The following is a 12,270-nucleotide window of genomic DNA, read 5'->3' as shown; positions in this document are numbered from 1 at the left end:
CAGATTGCAACAACGAACCGGGCCTGTTCGACCTCTGTTCGACCAAGCCAGGCTGCGGGGGCAGCCATGTGCTGGTCAGGTCAGACAAGACCACGGTGGTGGCGTACCTGAACAAGCAGAGGGGAACGCGATCTCCCCCCCTACATCGCAAGGCGGCAGAGATCCTGCTGTGGGCGGACCGGAATCTGTCCTCTCTGAGAGCACGACACGTGCGTGGGGCTCTCAATGTCAGCACGGACAGGATGTCCCAGGAAGGCCCACTCCACGACGAGTGGGGCCTGTCCCCGTGGATGGCAGCCCAACTCTGGCGCAGGACAGTGCAGGAAAACTCTGCTGGACAGTGGTCGCGCTGCATCCACTTTTGTGGTGTTAGCATCCACCATTGCGGTGGGCCATGACGGCTTCGGCCACTTTTCAGCACGCAGTCACCCGCTGGTGAAGCGGTTTCTGTGTGGGGCGTGTCGGCTGCGGCCACGCCCAGGCATGTGGTTTCCCCGTGGGACCTCCACACGGTGTTGGATGGTCTGAAGTGACCCCCCCTTCGAGCCTTTAGGAGCAGGAGGAGGACCGCTTTCTCTCCTTTAAGGTTGCCCTTGTGTTGGCGCTGGCATCCGTCAAGAGGGTTGGGGATCTCTGCGCCCTGTCAGTCCATCCCTACTGCATGGTGTTCAGTCAGGATGGGGGACTGGTGTATCTTTGGCCTAACCCGGCCTTTCATCCCAAGGTGATCACTTTGGACTTTCGGTCGAGAATGATCCGGATCAGGGCACTTGGCTCCTTGTCTGGCTTGTCAGGGGACGACCCTCGACTACGGTTGCTGTGTCCGGTCAGGACTCTACGTTGAGCGCGCAGCTGGCTTTCGCACTACGGACCAGCTGTTTCTGTGGTTTGGGACCAGGGGGCGTGGTGCCCCGCTGTCCTCCCAGCGTCTTGCCCACTGGGTTGGGGGCGCTATTGCAACTGCCTACGAGGCGCTGAATCGCCCGCTGCCGGCGGTGATTCGCGCTCATTCCACGCGGAGCATGGCCGCTTCTGCGGCTCTGTGCAGAGTTGTCACGGTGGGTAACATCTGCCAGGCCACCTCTTGGACCTCTGCGTCCACCTTTGTGTGCTCCTATCTGATGGATATGTGCACAGACTCTGTGGCCACGTCAGTTTTCAGTGAGAACAGGAGTTCTGTCACTTAACTGTGTTGGTTCTTGTCCAGACCGGCTGCTGCTTCCCTGGGGGGATGCAGGCAGTGTGTGGTTCTACTGCCTGCCATTGTGACTTGGTGTCTCGGCCAGCGTATGTGTGCCATTGTTACGGTGCTTGGACACGTCTGTGGGCGACGCCTCGGTGCGAGGCTGCTTGCCGCTGGTGTCTTGGAGGTTTGGTGTGGCTGTACTGGGCATACGGCCTGCCTACTTCCTTTCCGCACCAATCCTGTCAGCACGCCAGTTGGGAGTACATTTATCCCTACGGCCTCCACCTTGGTGAGTACCAATAGCGAAGCCCGAGGGTGGGCTAAGCACCACACGAAGTAGAATTAGTAGTTACTCAACGTAACTCCAGTTCTACGAGTGTGTGCGTGCCCACCTACCTGCACGCCCAGCTGACTTGCTTCCTTTTCTACTGGTTGTTCAGAAGAAGGAAGTGGAGCGGGCGCACACTGATTATATCCCCTTGGTGAGGGGCGTTGCAGTGTGCCAGCGCGCGTACGGGATTGGCGTGTCGTTTTCGGATCTTTGTCAGTGATTGGCTGGAGCCAGAGGGGAGTACCAATAGTGAAGCCCATAGGTGGGCACATACACACTCGTAGAACTGGAGTTACGTTTAGCAACTACTGATTAATGGATATGAAGTTTAAATATTTAATTTTTTTTTTTTAATATACCAGAAACCTAGAGCATAGTAATAATGTCCTTAAAAAGCTGCCCCTCCTGATGGTTAAAATTGGTTAATTGTGGGAGGAGAGGCAAGACAAAAAAATGGACGAATAAGTCAGAATACAGAAACAGGATCTTAAGAGTGTGACTGCCTTCAATAATGATGTAATTACAACCTGGGTCCCTGTGAAACAGTGGACCAACAAGACCATCTTCCAGAGGTTGCATGTCTCAGCTCCCACATGCTGCTACATTTGCATCATTTTGGCTTTGAAACAAACCATTGTGAAGATATGAAGCTAGCTGAATCAGTGCCATCTATCAAATGTCATCAAAACCAGTTTTAACAGTTGCTGTTGTGTGATGTAATTTGTGTGGCCTAAAGTTTTATGTGCATTTTTCTCATGTTCAACTAAAATAAATTTGAATGAATACATAATGATGACACATTGTTATCTTCCTTACATGTATCAGAACATGTTTTGTAACAGCTGTTTCATTAAATGCATATGTTTTATATTTGTCATGTATCCTGATGCTGTTTTTTGAACATCGTCTTTCAGTGAGAGATTGAGAGACTCTCACTGTTGGAGAATTTGTTAATTTTCTTTTTTGGGGTTCTTTAGATATTCCAACATTCAATTTCTTTGTTTGTCAAGCCCCTTTATACCAAGATTGCAGGACTCATCTCATCACATCTAAATACTGAAATAGACAGAGTCCAAAATTACTCCCAAAGGTTGGCTGAGTGCCTGGCATAGCAACCTTTGCCACTGGTGTGTCAGTGTGTGTGAATGTGGCATACAATGTAAACATGTATGTCATTGAAATCCATTTAAAACTCAACCTTAAATTGATCTCAACAGAAAGGGAAAGTTGTTAATTATTCCTCAATCAGTTGTCTTTCCTGCTTCATCAAACTCAGGGCTGTTGTTGCGGGATACTGAAGCCAATCCTAAAGCTGGTTACACATTTATACAGGTCACACAATGAGATACAGGAAATGACCTATACTTAGGTCCCTTATCAAATTTGTGTCACTGATTAACACTGAACATAAGTTTTTGGACTGTATGAGAAAACAAGAATGTCCATAGAAAACTCCAAAGGAAGAACATGCATCTTCTGGAAATCAAATCTAACCAATCTTTATTTATAACGTGCTTTTCGTATCACAGAAACAACAAAAAGTGCGATGACACTCCTCCGAGACGGGACTTGAAACCGTATTTCTAAGATTGTCACTGCATACAGAACACATGCATGTAGCATGGGTAGACTTCTTTGACTTTGATGATATATTGTATTTCTGTATTTTGTTTTCTATATGAAATTGTGTTCTCCCTAAGGAGTCTGTGGAAAAGAGAGAGGAAATTTCAAGAGAACAACCAAAGTAAGGGGATAACAATAATAATAATAATTTTTAAAAAAAAAAAATGCACACTATTACAAGGAAACCGAATTAAGTTTGCCAACAAAAGCTAGATGAAGAAATACCAAGTTTGTTTCATATCAGTAGTGAAATCATTAAATATTGCAGAAAAACATCATTAACAACTTCGATTTTTATGTCTTTTGGTGTCAATCTGCGTATCTTTATCCGTAACTTGAAAGAAATTGCATGGTGTTGGTCTTGCCACTATGTGTTTTCATTTTGCTGATATTGTCATCTACATCAGGATTTCATTACCTCTGTGTTTCCAATAATAAATAGCCTGGAGCTTGACCTCCAATGCATTAAATAGGGCAGTGAAGGTGAGGCTGAAAATAAGCCAGAGTCATGCAAATAAAGCACCTGCATTTTTCTACTCCTGGTGTCTTTGTTCTCAGTCTCATGATCGGAGAGTTTCATGTTGCCTTCATGAGGAAGTGTGTTTTGACTGAGGGCAGCTTTTTGACATTCTTCCATTGTTTAGTATTGAAACACAAAACAGGCCTGTCTACCTGAGAGGACACAAATGGGAAGGTCCTACGTCACACGGCCTTTTTCCTCGCCACATCATTTGATGCCTTCGCATTTTATCGAAACTCGGAAATAGCATTACTGTGCTTTTTTTGCGGCGCCACAACGGTAATTTAAAATTCACAGCCACCCTCTTTGCTGTTATGTTGGTATATGCATTCTCAGGAGGTTCACTTTGAGAGAACACGTGCTGCTCTTTTGAGGATATAGGCTTTTCTCGCTAGAGCGCAGTTCCTATATTTGAGCGACCGCACATTTTCCGGCTGCACGCGAACGTCTCACTGCGCGGTAGGTTTAGCGGATGGGGGCGAGCGCTCTCATTTCAGCTTTGTCTCTATCGGCTCTCCTCCGTCGTTTACATTCCGGTTAAAATAACACGCGTGGCGGTCAAGTTATTTTCAGTGATTTAATATTCATACAAACGGTAGGAATCGTAGCATAGCAGATCTTTAAAATGCTCCAGTCTCTAGCCAGCAATTCCTGCGTGCGTTTGATACAGAGCCACAAATCGACGTGGTATTTTGTGTCTCTGGTGCTGGGGTACCTCCTCTACCTCATCTTCGGGGCTGTCGTCTTCTCCTCGGTCGAGCTGCCGTATGAGGACGTTCTGCGCCAGGACCTGCGGGCCATCAAGAAGCAGTTCCTGATGGATAACAAGTGTCTCTCCGAGGAGAGCCTGGAGCGCTTTCTGAAGAAGGCGCTGGAGGCCAGCAACTACGGAGTGTCCATTCTCAACAACGCCTCGGTCAACTGGAACTGGGACTTCACCTCGGCGCTGTTTTTCGCCAGTACAGTGCTGTCCACCACAGGTTAGTACTGTCCACCACAGGTTAGCACTGTCCACTGTCCACCACAGTACACCACAGGTTAGTACTGTCCACCATAGGTTAGAACTGTCCACCACAGGTTAGTACTGTCCACCACAGTACTGTCCACCATAGGTTAGAACTGTCCACCACAGGTTAGTACTGTCCACCACAGTACTGTCCATCATAGGTTAGTACAGTCCACCACAGGTTAGTACTGTCTGCCACAGGTTATTGCAGTCCACCACAAGTTAGTTTTGTCCATCACATGTTAGTGCTGCACAGTATGTGATGCTTTACAATCGTGTGTCTGTAAACTGTGTGATTCATTGTGTTGAATCCCATTAGTTAATTTTCCATCGTTTCCAACCTGTGATCTAACCACATATACCATGCCGAATAAAATGAAATCACAATTATATAGCAAATGACTTCACTTATACCTGCAGTCCCTGATTGTTGATTGCATAGAGTGCAATGAATGATGTCTCTCATGCAGACAAATTGCAATGACTATTTTTTCACTAAGGCAGGCACTTTTGCACAACAGGGTGTGCATTATCTAGCATTGCACAAAAGAGCATGATGGCAGGCCTTTCTCTCAGCAGGAGTAACTTAAGACCTTTAATCTGACACACATGGCATAAGTTATGTATGGGGTTTCAACACAATCTTGCAGAAACTTGCATCATATTTTCTAGTTTACCTCAAAGCAAAACTGATTCCTGAAAATATGTGATGCACTGATACTAATGTAAAAGTACAGACAGGATCTGATGTTTCTGACAGTATTAATTTTAATTCAAAAGGAGTCATGTTTTCTTCAATATATAACAGAGGCTAAATGTGAACACTGGGGGATTTGTTTTCTGTGTCCATATTGAGGAAGCATGCAAACATCACTTCCTCATTTGCAGGGTTATGTGAATAGGTTGTGGTATTTTTGACGCTTGTGAAGTCCACTTCACAAGTACACACCAAGGTTTGAAAGCCTTCTTCACACCAACACAGCATAACTTCATCCTCAACCTGCCTGTAACTGCTTTAATGAAGCGGCTCTTTGTTGAGCCTCATAATCCATCTAATGACTGTATAAATAACTGTCCTCGGTTTATTTTTTTTAATTTTTCTCAGTGAAACAGCTAACAAGACTCTACTTGAGCATGAGCGATTCACCACCCTAAGGTGTGTCAATAAAGTGTAAATAGGCCAGAAGCAGACTGATTTCTAGAACCTTGTGGGTGAGATGATATGGTATAATTCAACAACTAAAGTTTGGACAAAATCATTGTGTTCACAAAAGGACATGGACTAGAAGTCATAATTTAAAAAGAATTTAATTGAAAAGACAGTTCAATGCAAATAAATCAGCTCAGCCTGTGTTTGGTTTCAGCAGCACATCTTAAAAAAGTTGAAACAGCGACCAAGGTAACTAGAAACAAACCGACTCTTACTCAAAATGTGAAGTGTGAAACCACAATGCAGCAGAGTCCATTCAAAACTAAAGGCAGGTGTTTGAATTCCAGTAAGTGCTGAACAAATAGGTCATAATGTGATAGCTCTGAGCAGGAAGACATTCCTTATTTTGTTTGCAGAGAGATAATGACCCAGCACCAATAAAATAAAGGTTCATTAATTTAAACATGTACTATATTATTGGAAATTTGTGGGTCAGTATTGATTTAAACTCTGTCCTCTAGACAAATTCCAATTGTGTGTAGTGATTGCTTATTAATAAAGCTGAATCATTTTGTCTCTTTTCAGGATATGGTCACACAGCACCACTTTCAGATGGAGGGAAGGCATTCTGCATCATTTACTCAGTGATCGGCATCCCCTTCACCCTCCTCTTCCTCACCGCCGTGGTGCAAAGGATCATGGTCTTCAGCACGCGGAGGCCGATCAACTACATCCACACACGCTGGGGCCTGTCCAAGCCGCTGGTGGCCATTGTTCATGCCACTCTGCTCGCCATGCTGGCCGTCTCCTGCTTCTTCCTCATCCCCGCCGCCATCTTCTCGGCGCTGGAGGAGAACTGGAACTTCCTCGAGTCCTTCTACTTCTGCTTCATCTCTCTCAGCACCATCGGGCTGGGAGACTACGTACCGGGAGAAGCTGCCAATCAGAAGTTCAGAGAGCTTTACAAAGTGGGAATCACTGGTGAGTTTGGATGGTTGTAGCTATGAAAAATGTCCTCAATCTCTGGATGTTCCCGCTCATCCAGATATCACCAGTACTCATCCACTGGAATGAACGCGGAGCAGAGCTGTTAAAATGCTCTGATTATTTCAGTATATTTAGTTATTGACCTGGCCTAAAATGTGATTTTTGTGGTGCTGCAGTGTTCCACTTTACAGCTCAAGGTTTGAGTCAGGAAATGCACATCAGAAAGCAATCATTCATATATAAGACACAAGATCAACACTTGATGGCGCTAATTCTCTCCTCATGTGCCATTAAAAAAAAAAAGAGAGCACTAGTGAGAGAGAGAGACCAATGGCGGGGATGCAGTCAAAGATGTGTCAGCTCAACGGTCATTGACATTCTTCTGCTTCAGACGTATTGGAAACCATTGTGCAACATGATTGCATTCGTCAGAATAATCTCAGGATCGACGCTGTAATGATTTACTCAGTGTAGAATATCAGCGGCAGCAGGTTTATGGTGCTGAACTTTGACCTGCCGGGGTGTGATGCCAGCAGCCGGGTCCAGTATGTGACCGATATTTCTGGGAAGGCCATAAATAATGTTGACTGATTGAAATGAAACTCTCTCACACACACACACACACACACACACACACACACACACACACACACACACACACACACACACACACACACACACACACACACACACACACACACACACATTCATTTCAGTTTTAATAAACTGACACCTCATATTTATCATGTATATAGATCAAAGTTATGTTTTTACTATTTTTACATTAAAGAATCAATGAATAAACTGAAGATTAATGATGATAATGTCAATGCTTAAAAAACACTTATTTCTATTTATGACTGTGATTGAAGTTGAAAAACTTTACTTTTAGGAAGGCTTGTGGAAATTGTGAAAGCGGGAGTTTTCATCCTCTGTACTTCACAGCAAATTTCTCTTTGAACAAATCCAATACATGTATTTGTATTCGTGAGCTGCTGAGAAAGCATCATTTTGACACTTTCCCACCTGTTTTTTTGTCAGCTTGACAAACCGAAATAGAACACAGCGAGGCATTTGACTGCGACTTCTGGATGATTTGACCGGCATCCTGTCTTTCAGCACTGATAGATAATACCGACGAGAATAATGAAATTAACTAATTATGAAATGGATGGAGATTTGACAAGCTGTGGGAGTGCACAAATGTCGGAAGCTCCTGGAGTGAACAAGTCTCCGGCATGTGGGATGTGGGTGTGTGGTACGCCAGCAGAGAGACGTCATTCAGTGGGCACAATGTGTCTTTCTGAGCGAGGAGAGAAGGCTGTAACAGAACGGGCTTGTTTGCAACGATGACCCCCACCTACACACACGCACACGTTTGACTTCCTCTGCAAAGACTGTCGGAAGTGACTTTGCTACTATCTGCACCAAAATCTGAAACTAAATTGCTTCCCACTGTCTGCAAGTGAATAGTTTTGTCCAAAATGTTTGTCGAGTTTGCAGTCTCCGCTGTTGTGATTTGCATGTTTGATGTAGTTCTGTTTATTCTGCATGTTTGCAGTATGATCTGTATTAATATCAAACAGTCGCGTTCAGTAATTACCAGAAACACCAGACCATGAAGGATTTCAGATAATTCAGTCATTACTGTAAATGACTGTTATACTGAAATAATGCAGAATGATCCCAAAGGCAGACTGTTTTTCTTTGTTTCTTTGTTCTTGTTTATCAGATTGGTTCACCGCTGCCCTCTTGTGTCGATGCGCAAAACTACAGCTTCAGGAAAATCTGAATGAATGAATGGAAAACATAGTCTGCTCAATGAGAAATATAGAAAATGCTTAAAACAATGTAAAAATGCAAGTGCTCATTACTGCAGATAAATAATAATGCTTTGAATGCCTGTCTGCTTGTCTCTCTAGTTTACCTGATCTTGGGTCTGATCGTAATGCTGGTGGTGCTGGAAACCTTCTGCGAGCTGCAGCAGCTGAAGCAGCTGAGGAAAATGTTCTACCTGAAGAAGGAGAAGCCGCAGGACCGCCTGGCCATCGTGGAGCATGACCACCTGTCCTTCACTACAGTGTCCAACAGACCCTCCGTACACAGTGAGGACAAGACTCAGACGTTTGTCAGTGTCCAAACTCTGGGCTCTCCCAACGACGATCCCCTGATCCAGTAAACGGCAGCGTAAACACTTAAAAAGGTTAGGAAGCTTAGATCACAATTTCAACAATAGACATCCTTGCAACAAGCCACACTGCAAATCTTAGTCATGAACCTGGCTCAGGCCGAGCAGGAAATCTTCTTTAACAGAACCACTAAACTGTCAGTACAGTGTTATGCAGCAAAGAGGAAATCTATGTACATTTAAAAGGGACTAAATTCATTATTTAGCAGTGGCTATAGATACATCATCATTGATAAAGGAACAGCCGTCTGCTGTATTTATGACTGGGAGCCTAAGCACTTTTAGAAGCTGCATTATTTATTGCATATTTAGCATTATTATAACGTAATTGATCTTCCTAAATTTAGAAGACAAACAGAGCTCTTCTCTGTTGTAAATCAGTACATAAGTAAGTGTATATTTCAGAAAATGCTTGACCGGTGTATGAAATGTACATAATCCAGTAAATGTCTTAAACGTAGAGCGGCACCTTGAAGTAGCACGCCTAATAAACATGAGCCAAGGTGTATCAAAGCAAACCAATATGTACAAGTAACTAACTCTCTATACATGTAATTTATCCTCAAGTCTGTTTGTGTTTTGTGGGCTTGTTATGAGCGTGTTGCTGGGTTTGCTCTGCAGCACTTTATTACATTCCTTGCACCTTGCAGCTGAAGTGGCTCCTGTTAACTTCTTTAAACGATAAGGACCCCGTTTTTGGTTTTTTTCTTCCTGTGATGTATGTCGAGATGGAATGGAAGGAAGAGTACACTTTTAGAAAATAAAAACTGACAAGAGGCAGATTCAGAGATAGAGTGAAGGTGGCTTTGCCTCCAGTGAGAATAGGTTTTAGTCTTTTTTTTTTTTTTTTTTTTTTGTCCTTGAATCGCCTCACTCGAGGTGCTAAGTGTTCCTGTTTAACTCCATTTCGTCACTTTTCGTTATAAGGGACTTTGTTTGTGGAGTTTCTCATGTTGCACTGTCATTTTGAAGTCGTCCGTGTGTGAAGCTCTATAATTTATCGATCAGTCAGAATGGCCTTGTCTGTGCTGGCCTGTGTGAAAAGGGGAATTGAGGTTAGCCCAGTTTAAAGGGAACTGCTCAGGGCTGGCCTGTTGCATTTTGCTATCAATAAATAGAGCTTAGTTTGCACATGCACTGGATCAAGCAGATGGAAGTGATTTGGCCTTTTTCTCTTTTAAAAAAAGGGGATATACTATTGAATCTGTGAGAACAGTGGATGGTTTTTATTGAAGACTTTTGTTAAGTGTGACCTGTAAAAGCTTGATTATACCTCTCAGCTGGAAAAGACTCGTAGTAAACTGAACTATTTTACTGTAGTTACACATTTTGAATGTAGAAATGTATATTTTTGAATATGACATGGGGACAGTTTACAAAATTTTACTCTTAATTCTCACAGAATAATTCTGCACTAGAAACGGTACAGCTGGAAAGTCTTGAAGTAACCAGTTCAAGTAGCAGGAGCGCAGCTAAAAACACCCCGGATCTGCTTTTATATCCTCTTCAATTCTAAATCCGCATACACACATGAACATAATGTTAGATTGTGGGAGTAGTCATACACACACACACACACACACACACACACACACACACACACACACACATACACACATGCTAATTCTAGTATGAATGTGACACCTCTGGAAAACAGTGTGTCCAAGTGTGCCTGAGTTCGCCATGATTGCTGGAATAACCTTGACTGTGTCGCCATCCACTGATCTGTTGTTGCTTTTTGTACATCAATGGCTCCTTCAGTCTTTCTTCTCTTTGTTTTTAAACCAGCCTGGGCCTTTGTGGGAACTGTGAAACAATGGTACTGTTAAGCCTGTCTGCTGAAAAAGGACAACTGTAATGTCTCTGTTTTACTGTAACACGTTCCACTGTTGTAGATACTTTAAGTAGATTGATGTCAAGGCTTTTTATCCCGCAGCGGTACTATTTTTAGCAGTATTTGTCATCCCATGGAGTTTGTCTTGAAGGTTGAAGGCTGTCAGGTAAAGTTATTCTAATTTCGTTCAGGGAATAAACATTGTGTGAAGGATTACAAGCGGAAGCACACTGACATTATTTATTCACGCCGAATAAACTGACGTAATCTGGAACATTTGTAGTCCTAGTCTTTTGTACCTCTTCGGTTGTTGTGCTGGATACTGTAGAATGACATGCACTGCTAAGTATTCTGGTGTCACAATACTGATATTGTCATAGATATACCGAGGTTTTACTGTTAAGTCCATTTCAACAAAAGATGAAGCTGATGAACTGTACAATATTGATGTGTCCTGAATAAAGTGTTGTTTATTATTATCTGACTTTTTCTTCATTTGTTTTCTTCCGCTTTGAACTGGAGCACTGAGTGCTGAAATGGTATTGACAGGAGCTGCTTCCAGGGGAGTTGATGGAAAATGTCTGTCAGCTCGCAGCAAAACGTGCTTATATAACATGAATTGTTGCATCAAATGAGTGAAAGCAAAGTGAAAAGTTGCAGTCAATTAGCAGGCTTTTATGGATGTGGAACCACTTGAAAGAATTTAAAAAAAAAAAGCTGAACACAGCAGATACATGCAGGCTAAAAAAGCCATTGTAGTAGCTGATGACAGTAACTTTTCATTTGATCTAATCTTTGATGTTGAAATGGAGGTAAATGTTCAGCACATCATTGCCACAGATGAACAAAAGGCTCAGAGACGCTGTAGTTTAACTAGAGATGAATCCACATTACAGAAATAAAGATGAGTTTTGATGATCCATTTATCTTTCATACCATTCATCCTGGGTTGTGAGGAAGCTGGAGCAATTTCACGTCACATGTCAATCTCTTTTTGGACTGTGGCAGCAAAGAAGTATCCAGAAAACATTGGACAAAATACAAAATCCACACAAAAAAGGAAGCTGTGAGGCTGAATGCTAACTGATATAAGCCCCAAGCTTCGTGATAATGAGCATATTTCAGGCCAATAATAAAAAAAAAAAACAGAAAACTTTTTTAAATGAGGAACTGTGAATAACAGGATGTAATGAATGTCAGTTTGTAAGATCGATATTGGTTTTGAAACAACCATAAACCGCCAGCCCTAAAGAAATCCATAAATAACACTCGTCCCTGTAATTGTTTTATTCCTTCATCTGGCAGTTATAATGTAGTCCCTGTCCAATTCCTGTACTACAGAACAATATTGTGTTTTATATCTACAGGGGAGCATCTGTCTGTGAGTAAAGTAAATTTAATTTGTGCATGGCTTCTGTTTTATTCAACAACTGCACCCCTGTAAG

General features: G+C 43.0%; 1 protein-coding gene across 1 annotated transcript; it reads left to right on the top strand.

Annotated features, from left to right (window-relative positions):
- Positions 1–4,067: 4,067 nt before the first annotated feature.
- Positions 4,068–11,305, top strand: kcnk1b (potassium channel, subfamily K, member 1b). The gene is made up of 3 exons (XM_030106166.1): positions 4,068–4,640; positions 6,402–6,797; positions 8,726–11,305. Exons 1-3 carry the CDS (start codon positions 4,286–4,288, stop codon positions 8,980–8,982), a joined length of 1,008 nt encoding a protein of 335 aa, XP_029962026.1. The 5' UTR covers positions 4,068–4,285; the 3' UTR covers positions 8,983–11,305.
- Positions 11,306–12,270: the final 965 nt, after the last annotated feature.

Source organism: Salarias fasciatus, chromosome 13, assembly GCF_902148845.1.
Source record: "Salarias fasciatus chromosome 13, fSalaFa1.1, whole genome shotgun sequence".
Taxonomy (NCBI): Eukaryota; Metazoa; Chordata; class Actinopteri; order Blenniiformes; family Blenniidae; genus Salarias; species Salarias fasciatus.
This window is presented reverse-complemented; position numbering and strand designations above follow the sequence as displayed.